We start from the raw sequence: 14,790 nt of genomic DNA, 5'->3' as shown, positions 1-14,790 counted from the left end.
AGACTGCCTAACAGTCAGTGTAAATATCACATTTGCAATCTGTTACATGAATAAAAGCAGCAAATTAAGCTTCTCTTTCCATAGTGCAAAATAACTCGAATTTATAAATGTTTACAGTTATTTCAAATTTCTATAAGCATTTCATTCCAACCTTCATATGGTTAAGATTTATTTTGGCTTACTTATATTTTTAATTTTTTTCTGTAGAAGCTTATTGGGTGTTCTGTCTGCAGCTTATGGAATACATTCAGATCCTATAGATCTCTGCAAATCATGTGACAAATAACAGGTAGTTGCATAGATTTAATTAGAAACATTTTGGAATATGTTTTCTCGCATTTCAATTGGGACACCACTTCAAGGCATTAGATGATCTTCTCCATGACATAGCTGACAACTTCTTGTTGAAATAGCAGAGGCAAACAATATCTCAGCTAACATCAATTCCCTAAAACAACATGGAGGAGCAAAAATGCACAGCTCAGTGGTTAGCACTGCTGCCTCACAGCGCCAGGGACCTGGGTTCGATTCCTGGCTTGGGTCACCGTTTGTGCATTCTGTACGTTCTCAGTGTCTGCGTGGGCTTCCTCCAGGTGCTCTGGTTTCCTTCCACAGTCTGAAAACCATGTTGGTTAGGTGCATCAGCCATGCTAAATTCTCCCTCAGTGTGTCTGAATAGGCGCTGGAGTGTGACAACTGGGGGATTTTCACAGTAACTTCACTACAGTGTTAATGTAAGCCTATTGTGACACTAATAACTAAACTTCAAACAAAACCACATTATTTTGTAGCCCATGTCTACTCTGCTGCAGAATTTTGCTCTGCCTTATGATCCTGTGGCCACAAACAGCCACCAAGAACACTTAAATCTAGTCCAACAAATTGGCTGGATTCATACCAGGCACAAAGGAAGATAGTTGTGGTTGTTGCTGGTCAATAATCTTGGTCTTCTGACATTGCTGCAGGAGTTTTTCCAAGCAGTGTCCTTGGTCCAACCATTTTCAGCTGCTTCATCAATTATCTTTCCTCCATCACAAGGTCAGAAATGGGCATGTTCGCTAATGATTGCAGTGTTCAGTTCCAATCACAACTCCTCAGATAAAGAAGTTGTGCCTGCCCACATGCAGCAAAAATTCAGATTTGGGTTGAAAACTGATAAAACTTTCATACCACACAAGTGCCAGGCAATGACCTTCTCTAACAAGAGAAAATCTAAACATCTTCCCCCTAACATTATTACTTTCACTGAAGCCTCCCACCAGTAACACCATGGAGGTCACCATCGACCAGAAACTTGACTGGTCATATAAATACTATAATTACAAGAGTAATTAGAGGTTGGAAACTGCAAAAAGCATCTCACCTCTGGACTCCACAAAATCTGTCCACAAGGCACAAGTCAGTAGTGTCATGGAATACTCTTCACTTGCCTGGATGACTGCAACTCCCAAGTCACGAAGCTCAACACTATGTGACTAGCACCCCATCTACCGCCTTAAAAAATAATTTCTTCCTCCACAGATACACTGTGTAGCAGTCTGTACCATCTTACAAGATGCACCACAACAGTTTGCCGTGGCTCCTTTGATAGCACTTTATAAACCTGTGACCGCTACTATCCAAAGGACAAGGGCAGCATGTCTTCTGCATGAAGACACCACTATCTGCAAGTCCCCTCCAAGTCACACACCATCCTGACTTGGAAATATATTGCCATTCTTCACCAATCCTGAGTCAAAATCTTGAAACTTCCTCCCTAATAGCACTCTGGGTGTACCAATATCCATTGGACTGCAGCATTCAAGAAAGCCACTCACCATCATCTTCTCTGGGGCAATTAAGGATGGGCAATAAACACTGGCCTTGCGGGCAAAACTCACATCCCATGAATGATTTTTAAAAATACCATTATGCGTTTCAAGTGTCATGTGAAAGTATTTTGGAACAGAAAAATATTTATTAAAACAAACTCATTGTTGTGTACTGTACAATTCCTGACTGCCCATTTTGCAGAAGAAATAACTTACTCTAACATACTTAAGGAAAACACACACTCAAAGCAGAAGATGTGCAACAGACTGAAAAAGAAACCTATCCATCCTCGAAGTTTGAAGCAAACAATCTTTTGAAAGGTACAGATATACAGATCTTTAAAAGTGTTGCTTTAGATAAAAATGATTTGCTACCATTCTCGCTAAACATCAATTAATTATTTTTGGTACCTTAGTAAAATAGGAACTCTGTGTTGATAAATTATTTGCACATAATTATCTAGCAAGCTCAAACAATAATAATTTTGATTTATAAAATCAATTTTGAAGGACTTGAGATCTTCTCCACTCGATATATGAATTCCCAAACAAGATCCCTAAATTGCTTCACATTAGGAAATGTTGGAAAGAGACAATGCCAATGGATCCAAGTACAATGCTTCTTACACACGTTTAACTGATCTAAACATTTGGCCATACCCAGGAATCTCAGTCTGCTGCTGCACCTTGGAAAAACTGCTCACTTGTGCTAGGGGCATCAGTGTCTTCATCTTGCTCCTGTAAACAAAAAGGCCTATTAGTAAATGTAATTATGAAAGCAGTTCTGAAAACCTCTCCTATTTCAATACATAATTATGTGACTGAACTGAGTATAGTCTCCAGGACAATAAGGGGTGAACAAAAAGTCCTGGCTTGCCAAAGACACTCACATCCCATGAATGAATTTTTAAAAAGTCTTAAGATATGTTATTACACAGCAGAGTTACTCGATTATGTATCATTTTTAATAAGTCCATTGCATTATTTTAGTTCCAAAGTTAATCAAAAAGAAACTCAGCAAAAGCTAAATAGGAATACATTAAAGATGGGTACTCATTTACAGCCTCACGTGTTTACAGTATGGTGTTATCTGCTGGAAATTAATTGCACTACCCTCCCTTCATCTTGAAATTCCATAGGAGTCAGAAACCTACTAATATTTCATCCAAGTACCCATTCTTTAAATGACTCTACACAGTGCATGTGTGCAGGTTATTAAATTGTAGGCAGCATCGTAGCTGAAACTTGATCTTATCATTACCCAGTGTACATATACCATATGACATAGGAGCAGAACCAGGCCACTCGGCCATCGAGTCTGCTCCACCACTCAATCATGGCTGATTTTTTTCTTATTGCCATTCTCCTGCCTTTTCCCCATAACCCCTGATCCCCTTATTAATCAAGAACCTATCTATCTCTGTCTTAAAGACACTCAATAACCTGGCCTCCGCAGCCTTCTGTGGCAAAGAGTTCCACAGATTCACCATTCTCTGGCTGAAGAAATTCCTCCTTATCTGTTTTAAAGCATCGCCCTTTTAGCCTGAGGTTGTGCCCTCTGGTTCTAGTTTTTCTTACTAGTGGAAACATCCTCTCCACATCCACTCTATCCAGGCCTTGCAGTATCTTGTAAGTTTCAATAAGATCCCCCCTCATCCTTCTAAACTCCAACAAATACAGACCCAGAGTCCTCAATCGTTCCTTGTACAAGTTCTTCATAGTAGGGATCATTCTTGTGAAGCTCCTCTGGACCGTTTCCGAGGCCAGCACATCTACCCATAGTTAAGGGGCCCAAAACTGCTCATAACACTCCAATTGGGGTTTGACTAGAGCCTTATACAGCCTCAGCAGTACATCCCTGCTCTTGTATTCTAGCGCTCTCACATGAATGCTAACATTGAATTTGCCTTTCTAACTGCCGTTAACCTTAACCTTAAGAGAATCTTGAACAATGACTCCCAAGTCCCTTTGTGTTTCTGATTTCCTAGGCATTTTCCCATTTAGAAAATAGTCTATGCCTCCATTCCTCCTTCCAAAGTGCATAAGCTCACACTTTTCCACATTGTATTCCATCTGCCACTTCTTTGCCTGCTCTCCTAACCTGTCCAAGTCCTCTGCAGCCCCCTGCTTTCTCAATACTACCTGTCCCTCTACATATCTTTCTATCATATGCAAACTTAGCATTAGTGCATTCAGTTCCTTCCTTCAAATTGTTAATGTATATTGTGGAAAATTGTGGTCCCAGCACTGACTGACCCCTGAGGCACATCACTAGTCACCAGCTGCCACCCTGAGAAAGACCCCTTTATCCCCACTCGCTGCCTCTACCAGTCAGCCAATCCTCTATCCATGCCAGAATCTTACCCTTAACACCGTGGGCACTTAACTTATTTAACAGTCTCCTACCTGGGACCTTGTCAACGGCCTTCTGGAAATCTAAATAAGTCATGTTCACTCACTCTTCTTTATCTAGCTTTGTGCACCACAGATTAAATTGCAGGTCCATCAGTCACAACTACTGATTTTGCTGTTGAAGTGGCTTTAATGAGTTTAGCTCTTGGCCAGTTTGGTAACTAAGGAATACAATGTGAAGTCATGCTTAAATTACTTCAAGTACATCACCTACTATCTGTCATGGAATATCTATGGCTCAGCCTAACAACTAAGCTGAAGGAGAGTGGGTGGTCAGGACAAGCAATATCACTGGAAAAATCTTATCCAGAATCTATATCACTCACCTTTGGTTCTTTGACTTCAAAATCCTCTCCATACTGAATGGAGAAGTCAATGTGCTGCAACACTATATTAATACATTCTTCGTCTGAGCGGTCAAATGGCAAAAAACGAACCATACTGTAGTCATCAACCTGAAAAGACAAACACTGATGTTAATAAACACTAGCATATGTTTAATCAGCATCATTCAGGGGAAACCTATAAAATTGTAGATCACATGATTTTCACTGCTGAGGATGTAGTAGTATTTTAGTCAATATTTAAAAAGAAATGTTAAAAAGCACAACAAATTGGATATTACTTGCAAGAAAACATCAGCACTAGTTTTAAAACAAAGTACATTTACATTTTTTGAGAGAAGTTCAGTTTCAAATTAGACCTAGATGTCATAGTCGCTGGCTGTATCCAGTAAATTGGCTTGGAATTTTTTTAAAGACCAGCACTGTAGCAATGGTATGATGATGGTACATTCCATTACTATGTCTCAAATTCTTTTGAAAATAATGGCATAGGTAGGTCAAACAATTACATGCAGCACCCAAAAATTTCCTGGGACTCTCCTTGCACTGCTTCGCTATGACCCTAGTCAAATAGTGAGAATTCTAATACTTCAGCTCCACTCTCTATAAAATCAACACTGAGGTTCAATTTGCTGCCAGAACACTGCACTGATCAATTGGTGCGAGTCATCTCACATCTCTGTCCTCTGATTACCAAACCTCAGACAGCAGAAACATTTTCCCCTATTTACCCATCAAAACCTAAATCATTTTAAACATCATTATTTCAATGTTCTCATAACTTTTTAAGCTAATATTAATATTTTACTGATGTTACACAATCATATTTGTACAAAGATGGAATACAGAATTTGGCTGAGGAAAGCTAATGCAAATCAAGCATTTTTGATGTTAATGGAAACTTGGCTTCTTTGATTGCAGCACAAAATACTTACCAATCCACAAATTGCTTTGGTTAGCTTTTTGAATTTCTTGCTTTTCCAACTGTCAGTTGAATCCTGCATCAATGAGTACATATCTGGGTCTAAATACCTTGAATGAAAATATATCGGGAAATATTATTGCCACAAATGCCCAAAATCTATGTCAAAACAATTTCTAAAAACGTATATGAAAGATTTGCTATGAAACTGTTTTATAAAATGAATCCTCAAACTATAGGTTCCTCGCTGTTTTGAGAACTCTTTGTAGGAAAGTGAATATAATTTAATAGAAAAACAAATGAAACAATTTTAGCATTGCACCTACCAGTGTATTATCACCTGAAATAAACTTGCTTTGAGCTGCCTCGTGTGTTATCCAATGTGGAGAAAGAGCTTAAACTATGTAAAGTCAAAAGCTGTGGGTTCAAGTCCCACTCTGGAAATTAAACATAAAATCCAGGCTGACACTCCAATACTGGAGGAAGGCATTATGCACTATTGGAGTAGTGCCACCTTTTGGACAAGACATTACACCAAAGGTCTGCTCTTCTTCTCAAGTATAAAAGATTTTACCATGCTATATTAAAGAACAAGGAAGTTCTCCCCACTGCTCTGACAAAGTTTATTCCTTAATCAACAATACTAAAGTAAAAATTATTTGGTTCTTATCACATTGCTCTTTGCAGGATTTTGCTTTGCACCAAGGGCAACTAGGGCTGGGCATAAATGCTGGGCAGCCAGTGATGCCTGTGTCCCATAAATGAATAAAAAAAAATTGTCCTGTTTCCTCCATTCTTGACTACACATTTCAAAAGTTCTTCACAAATTGAGACATCCTGAGGCAAGTTCTTTCTTTAAAACCATTATCAAGGGTTCCTTAAAAAGCTGAAGATTTTTGATATACCACTTTTCAGGTTTAGCTGACCCTCAAACATGCAAACAAGTACAAATACAAACCTTCACTGTCAGACAGCGCTGCAAACACCACTGGCAAGACCATATTCCACCACAAATAAGAAGAAATGTCTTCGTGGTATTTGCCCATCAGAATACACAATGTTCAACCTCAACTTAAGACAGGAAAAGTACCATGCAGCTAGGCCTTCTTCCTACCCCAAACACAACAAATCCATATTGTACTCACTACATGGGGAAGGACATGCTGACAGAAAGGGGAAGATTGGGATACAATTTCCAGGCACAACAACAACTTAAAGCAGCCATTCTCCAAGGAAAGGTAGGATGGGACTGAGCATCTGTCTAGCCATCACCAGTGCCCACACAGCAACTGCCCAAAATATGCCTTTACCTTAAAGTGTGTAATAACATGGCAGCAGGGTATAGAACAATGCAAATGGTATTATTTTAGAAATGTATGTTCTTTCAAATACACTTCAAGGTGAAAAAAAGTTCAGAAATTTTGAATATTTCTAATGACTATTTCTTTGAATATTTCTAATATTCCATTATACTGCATAGCAGCTAATTCCAAGCACGTCACTTTTCAGTGTAGAGGTTTTTCATGTGTTCAAAATTTGCTTTTGCCTAACTTAATTAATATATATTTAATTTGTCATGTAACACCATGACCAATATCTATAATTGCATCAGTAATTGTGAAATTCTAAAATACTTTTCAGCAGTCGGTTGTCAAACTGAAAACAGTCTAAAAATGGTCAATAACAAAATGGATTTCTGGAAATGTATTCCATTAAGAAGTATGATACAATCAGTAATATTTTATGTACAATAGGTCCATCAGATGCAACATAGTGTTTCACTTACTTTTCAATTTCTTTTTTTGCTTTCTTGTTAAGTAAATCCATTTTTGTCATGATGTTGACCTGAGGAATTTCCAGAGACACCATTGCACTGAGAGCTGTTAATACACCTGACACAAACTAAGAAAATTATAAAGTTATACATCCTCATATTTTATGGTGAATGTCAGATTTATATAATGCATTAACTATTTATAAAATAATTCATAGTTTCTGCTTTAGCTAATGAAATAAGTGTTGTGTTAAATGTACTATAGGGTGCTGAGCTATCCAAAAAGATCCCAGATTCAATCTTTGGTTTTTGTCAAAAACAGCAATGTCAGTGAGGGACATGGCAATTGACCTCAGTGCCTTTAGGCTATAAAGGAGAAACCCACAGTGTGTGTTCTCACTCATGCCTGTCATCCTTCTAAACGCTCTGCAGCACTGAAAGAGGATGGTATCGGTCTCAGGACTTTTGTCTCCAGTCAAATAATTTGCTGATATCATGATATTTAATAGCACATATTCAATAACATTTGTTATATAAAAGTAGGGAGGTCTTGCTGCAGCTGTATAGGGCATTGGTGAGGCCGCAGCTGGAGTACTGTGTGCAGTTTTGGGCGCCGCACCTGCGCAAAGATATTTTGGCCTTGGAGGGAGTGCAGAGGAGGTTTACTAGGCTGATACCGGCATTGAGGGGGTTGAGCTATGAGGAGAGGCTGAATAAACTAGGCTTGTACTCATTGGAGTTTAGAAGAATGAGGGGAGATCTCATTGAGACGTAAAAGATGATGAATGGGATGGATAGGATAGAGGTGGAGAGACTCTTCCCGCTCAAAAAAGACGCTAGGACTAGGGGGCACAGCCTCAAGATAAAGGGGGGGCGTTTTAGAACGGAGTTGAGGAGGAACTTCTTCACTCAAAGGGTGGTGAATCTCTGGAATTCTCTACCCGTTGAAGTGGTGGAGGCTGCCTCGCTAAATATTTTCAAGAAGCGGGTTGATGGGTTTTTGATAAGAGAGGGGATTAAGGGTTATGGGGAGAGGGCCGGAAAGTGGAACTGAGTCACGACAGATCAGCCATGATCTTATTGAATGGCGGGGCAGGCTCGAAGGGCCAGATGGCCTACTCCTGCTCCTATTTCTTATGTTCTTATGTTCTTAATTAGATGGTTGCAAAGACTTGAAACACAACAACACAAAATTACTATGACATTTTGATTAAGAAGTGAAAACTACCTTGAATGATTCCACCATAAATTGAGAGTCAACTAGAAATACCCCACAGACACGAAACTCCCATTGCTGCAACTGTTCCACCAGCTGCTTCATTACTGGAAGATGAGTGTATAACTCAATTTGACCTGTATTTAAGGAATGAAGACATATTAGGTTACAAACTATTTGCAGACCCAACATTCAAAACTTGTAAGGGTACAGTTACAAAGGTGCACACTGTTCAAATTGAATGTATAATGCTATCATAATAACCACAGCAAGGAACACTGACATAACACAAAGCCATATAGATAAGAGAGAATCCATTCAAACCTGAAATAATGATTAGGAAATATAGATATGGATGTTGAATGAGAGAATAGTCAAAATTGACTTTTCCTACTTTCTCTTGACCATGAGACAACTTAATTGAATAGCTTGCTAATGCTCACTGCCCAAATTCTTCCATAGAATGAATTTTGGGAGAAGGATAAGGAGCTGCTGATACTCACATTTTATGAGTCAATATCTTCAGAAGGGATCAGAGGAAAATCAAAGAGCCCAAAATTGGTATGCTAGTAATTCAATACTTCTATGATTCCTCCTTTGACCAAATTTATTCTTTAAATCAGCGATTACTACCATTAGGATTTTTACATTAGATATTGGTAGAAATTTTGCTACACCTTATCATTACACTACACCAAATTAAATGCTACAAAGAATTAACAGCATTTACATCAAAAATGTAACAGACAGAGCTTCAATATATTTGGAAAACAGGTGAGATGAGATGAGGCAAAATTTTCTTATACAGCAAGTTCTGTTTCACCACACTAGAGGGTGCTGGAAACAGATTCAATGGCAACATGCAAAAAGAGAAAAGCTCAGAGACTGGGTAAATTGGATAGCTCTTTTCAAAGGGCCTGCACAATGTGCATCCTTCAGGCTCCAGTTCTGCTTCTTCATATCATTTCATTATCAAAATACTACTGACAATAAATATCAATTTCTACATACCTGGACAATCAAATAGTATATAGTCATCCTCCACATGACCTAAACAATCTGCCAGCCAATCAAAGTTGTTGGCAAAGTACTCCATACAGAAAACGAGTCCACCATTTGGGCCAAACCTTAAGGAATCATCCTCCATTACATCATCCAACTGGATGAGCTCCCGGATATCTATATCCAATAAGAGTAAAAAGAGTAATTCACTATAACATTTATAAATTGGCGGAACTTAGTTTTAAAACTGGACATCTTATCAAAATAACCAATGCATGTAAATCCACCATAAACAATTATTGTAGAATAAAACTGCTGACATAAAAGATGATCTCCTACAACTCTATATTTTTTAACAATAAACATGACATGGAATGTAACCCAAAACATGTTACGTATACAAAGATAATGGATCCAATATTTTTTTCTTCACAGCTCTCCATTTTCACTTTGCATTCAGTTATCTGGTAAACCTTGTGAGTACTGGGATAGCTATCTGTATATAAGGTGATTGCTGAAGATTTGCAATTATTTCTATGTTCATTTACTGAGCCAGAAGCAGATGGGTAGTGCACTGTAAGGGAGTGACTTTGATCCAAGCAACAGACTTGTCTACAGATTATTAGATGAACATCAAGTGTCTCCGATGCCCTAACTTTGATGTTTTTCTTAGAAGTCAATATACAGCAAATGTAAAAAAAAATAATTTTTATGCTTTTCTTGTCAACAGTTAAAGTACTCAGCAAAGCTAGAACAGGCTCTCATCCATTTTGAATTTAAATCCAAATTAAAGATTCTAAATTAAAAATTTGAAGATTTAGTGGGTGTAATAGAATTGCAGAATTTTGTTCACAATGCTCAAGGATTGGAGACAAGTTAGAAAGTATTTAAGGTGGGCAGGTTGATTTATTTTGATGCATAAATTGCATCAGATTATGAACTAAATCACTCAAAGGTAATTGATAGGAAAACGTAAATATGTTGGAGAGGCAACCAACTCAGTTTTGGATAAAAAAGGATATTAAGGGATATGGTTGCAAAATGGGATTAAAGTTAATGCGAAATAGCTTTATTTTATACGTTATTCCCCTATCAAGGAATTGTGTCACTGAGATAATTTTCCATTCCAGAATTTATTTTTATGACAATTCAACAAATATTTTCAATAATTTATCATGTAAATACAATGGCGCATTATATTATGCAAAGTATACTCATTGTATCAAGGGCATATACTCTTTACACTGTTATGCTGGAAAAACTAAGCCTTGTTCTGATTAAGTTTTCAGAAGAACAGTTTAAAGAAGAATCGCAAAGTTATTAGTCAACTTGCCTGCCAAGACAGGATAGTCAAAGTATTCTGCAGCAGGGTCAAGATTCACCACCTGTACAGATCGATTCATCACTTCACAGTGCTGCTGTATGGTGGAACAGTAAGTGCTCTGAAATGAAAGACAGCAAATCCAGTTTCTAATTTAAGCATCATGTATTAAACATATAAAGAACTTTGAAAATCGCTCAAACCTGTTCACTTCTAATCTAACAATTCCTAGCTTGATGACTAGAAATTTGGAAAATTATGTAACCAAAAAGGTCTAAATTTCACTGCTGAACATTGTGATGCTCATCAGTCCAGCTAAAAGTTTGGTTTAGTCACTGTATGAACTTCAGTTGTTTTAAAAGATCCGAAGGCATATTCTCCCCATTTAATTACTGCTGTTACCTACCATCTAATCTTTTGGGGGGGGGGGGGGGGGGGGGGAAGAGAGAATTAAAAAAGCATAATGGACAATATAGTAATGAACAATATAGTAAAATAATTTCAACAAGGTGTCCAAAATATTTTATAAACCACAAAAATAAAATCCAAAGCAAGAATATTGTGTTTTTGGTTCAGTATTAGTATTCTTTGATAGCAAATGCAAAAACAGCCTAGGAGTATCCCACAACATGGTTTACATGATACAATTTTCTTTAGAATTATGACTAATGAAAACCTATAAATATGGATATAGATTTCAATAGGAAAGAATTAAAAATTTTGTTAGCTACATTTAGAGTGGCACGGTGGCTAGCACTGCTCCTCCCAGTGCCATGGACCCAGGTTCAGTTCTAGCCTTGGGTGACTGTCTACGTGGAGCTTGCAAGTTCTCCCCCATCTGCGTGAGTTTCCACCAGGGTGCTCTGGTTTCCTCCCACAGTTCAAAGATGTAGTTAGCTGATTGGCCATGGCAAATTGCCCCTTAGTGTATTAAGATGTCATTAGATCGATTAGCCTTGGGGACTGGGGATTGGGGATTGGGGTTGGGGACAGGGCCTGGTAAGACAGTCTGTTGGGATTCTACAATTTAAAATAGCAAGATTTTGATTCACTGTTATAAAAGACATAAGCACAAACCTGCCAGAACAGAGATGAAAAGCTACTGTAATGAAGAGAGATCTCAGATAAACCTAATTCCTATGTTTTATAGAGCTCAGCATGGAAACAGGCCGTTCAGCCCAACTTCTCCATGAAATTCCGTTGAAGAGATTTAACGTTTTTTTTATTTTGAGAGATTTTGATACAAAGATTGTTGTCTTGGGTTGTAGAGTCAGCTGCACAAGGTCATCAATTTCAAATCATCAACCATAGTCAGCAAAGGGGTGAAAAGAAAATCCTTACCAGTTATAGAACCATAGTTAGGCCGCACTTGGAACACAGTGTTCAATTCTGGTTGCCACACTACCAGAAGGATGTGGAGGCTTGGAGAGGGTACAGAAAAGATTTACCTGGATGTTGCCAGGAATGGAGGGCATTACCTATGAGGAGAGGTTGGAAAAACTTGGTTTGTTCTCACTGGAACAATGGAGGTTGAAGGGTGACCTGATAGAAGTCTACAAGATTATGAGAGGCAAGGACAGAGTGGACAGTCAAAAGCTTTTTCCCAGGAAGGAAGAATCAATTATTAGGGTACACAGGTTTAAGATGCAAGGGGTAATATTTAAAAGAAATATATAAGGCAGATTTTTTTTTTTACACACAGAGGATGGTGGGTGCCTGGAACTCATTGTCAGGGGAGATAATGGAAGCGGATAGGGTAGTGACTTTTAAGGGGCGTCTTGACAAATACATGAATAGAATGGGAATAGAGGGATATGGTCCCCAGAAGGGTGGGGGGGGTTTTAGTTAAGTCGGACAGCATGGTCGGTGTCCTGGGAGGGCTGAAGGGCCTGTTCCTATGCTGTAATTTGTTCTTTGTTGAAGAACATAATGATTTAATACAAAGCAGAGACCACTGCAAATTTTATGGAAAACACATAAATATTTGAAGTAGGGAAAGTTATGGATACACAGGGAGAATGCAAGATAATGGACTGCTCAAGCAAAAAGTCAAAGGAGATATTATGGCCAGAATGAGCTACTTCTATGTTGCCAACTTTCATGATTCTATAATAAAGGCAAAATGCTGCAGATACTGGAATCAAACAAAAATAGAAAACGTTGGAAAATCTCAGCACGTCTCGCAGCATCTAACAGTGGAGAGAGAATACAACCAATGTTTCAAACATGGATAACCCACTGTCAGAGCTGAAGACAAGGAAAATAGGACAAGATTTGTACTGTGAGGGCTGTAATAGATAGGAATAGCATAGACAAAAATACAAAATGGATGTAAATGATAATGATAAAGGCTAGGAATGGTGCCAAGAGCATCCATTAAGAAATTGGAATGTGTAACTGGCAGAACAAAGGTGCAGAGTATGGGAATCTGGCAGGTAGCCTTAGTGAAGTGAAGGGGGTGAAACAAGATGGAAAGTGAGATTTTAAAAGTGAACTAAAAATATAAAGTAATAAAAATGGATTAATAAGATGAAAAGAATAAATGAAACAAAATAAGTAGAGTGGAGGTGGAGGACAGAGTTCATGATCTGAAGTTGTTGAACTGGATGTTTAGTCCTGAAAGCTCTCAAGTGTCTAATCGGAAGATGAGGTGCTGTTCCTCCAGTTTATATTGGGTTTCGCTGGAACATTGTAAAAAGCCATGGATGGACATGTGGACAGGAGAGCAGGGTGGTGTTGGAAAGGCAAGTGACAGGCATGTCATGATTCCATAATTACATGTTGTGCGCCAGTCTCCTTAGCCTCAGGCAGCCAATTAACATTTTACATCTCAAAAACAATTAACAATAAAAAAATTACAGCAGACTGTGGGAGTTTTGATGACCACGCTGCTATAGCAACTTGTTATAATAAAAGCAGACTGGCTCAGAGACAGCACGTTTTAGCTTATCCCTCCTGGTGATTATAATATCCTCTCCGAAAAGCCCTGGCGTTGTTTGCATCCCGGTGGTGCTAGATAAAAACATGCTATTGTTATTGCCGGTTTTGGAGGTGTTAAATACCTTCCCGCTGCCGGCGGGCCCCATCACAAGCTGAGCATATCGAGGCATCACTCCGGCACCCACTACCGACTACATCCATACAACATCCGGGACCAGGGCTTGCGTCACTTCCGGCTACGGGGGCCCATTCGCACAACGTTACACAGCAACAGCACATTCCGAAATGCGCTTATTAGGCAGCTTCCTCCAACAATGGCCCTTTAACCTGGGTTTTAAAAATCCCAAACACCAGAGCTTTGAAGTAAGAAAATACTCTGGCTCTCTTCTGCGACATATGTTTCACCAAGTACCCATGATGTGGAGATGCTGGCGTTGGACTGTGTTAAACACAGTATCAAGGCTCACAACACCAGATTGAAGTCCAACAGGTTTATTTGGTAGCAAAAGCCACTAGCTTTTCGAGTGCTCACTGCTCCTTCGTCAGGTGAGTGGGATTCTCTTTATGTCAAACTATCTGTAACCCCCACAACTTGCCTGGGCTTGCAAAATCTCACTAACTGTCCCAGCTGGAGACAATACATATCCCTTTAACCGGTGCTTAACCCTCTCTCCATTCACATTGTCTGTACCTTTAAGACTGGATTACTGGTAAAGACTCGCATTTCAACCATTATTTTGTAAAATGAGTATGTGCCTTTCTCTGCCTTGTTTGTGAACTGAAATCCCGCTCACCTGACGAAAGAGCAGTTAGCGCTCTGAAAGCTAGTGGCTTTTGCTACCAAATAAACCTGTTGGATTTTAACCTGGTGTTGTGAGACTGCTTGGTGTGCTAAACCAAGTACGCCTGTCTCCTTACATTCATGGTTAACATTATTGATGTTTGTTCTTATGTCTTATGTTCAGGATGGCATAGTGGTTAGCACTGCTGCCTCACAGCACCAGGGAGCCAGGTTCAATTCCTGGCTGTAATATGTTTTATTATTGTT

General features: G+C 38.8%; 1 protein-coding gene across 2 annotated transcripts; it reads right to left on the bottom strand.

The window, feature by feature from the left end:
* Nucleotides 1-1,924: 1,924 nt before the first annotated feature.
* Nucleotides 1,925-13,955, bottom strand: gpn3 (GPN-loop GTPase 3). Of its 2 annotated transcripts, none has more exons than XM_080208278.1 (8): nucleotides 13,865-13,955; nucleotides 10,815-10,923; nucleotides 9,491-9,658; nucleotides 8,492-8,616; nucleotides 7,276-7,391; nucleotides 5,503-5,599; nucleotides 4,550-4,678; nucleotides 1,925-2,549 (listed from the first exon to the last, which is right to left on the bottom strand). In XM_080208278.1, exons 1-8 carry the CDS (start codon nucleotides 13,910-13,912, stop codon nucleotides 2,481-2,483), a joined length of 861 nt encoding a protein of 286 aa, XP_080064404.1. In that variant the 5' UTR covers nucleotides 13,913-13,955; the 3' UTR covers nucleotides 1,925-2,480. The 2 variants fall into 2 exon arrangements, with proteins under 2 accessions (XP_080064404.1, XP_080064405.1); XM_080208279.1 differs by having other exon boundaries at nucleotides 7,276-7,334.
* Nucleotides 13,956-14,790: the final 835 nt, after the last annotated feature.

The sequence above is a fragment of the Carcharhinus amblyrhynchos genome, chromosome 20 (genome assembly GCF_965287045.1).
Source record: "Carcharhinus amblyrhynchos chromosome 20, sCarAmb.v2.hapA, whole genome shotgun sequence".
Classification (NCBI taxonomy): domain Eukaryota; kingdom Metazoa; phylum Chordata; class Chondrichthyes; order Carcharhiniformes; family Carcharhinidae; genus Carcharhinus; species Carcharhinus amblyrhynchos.
This window is presented reverse-complemented; position numbering and strand designations above follow the sequence as displayed.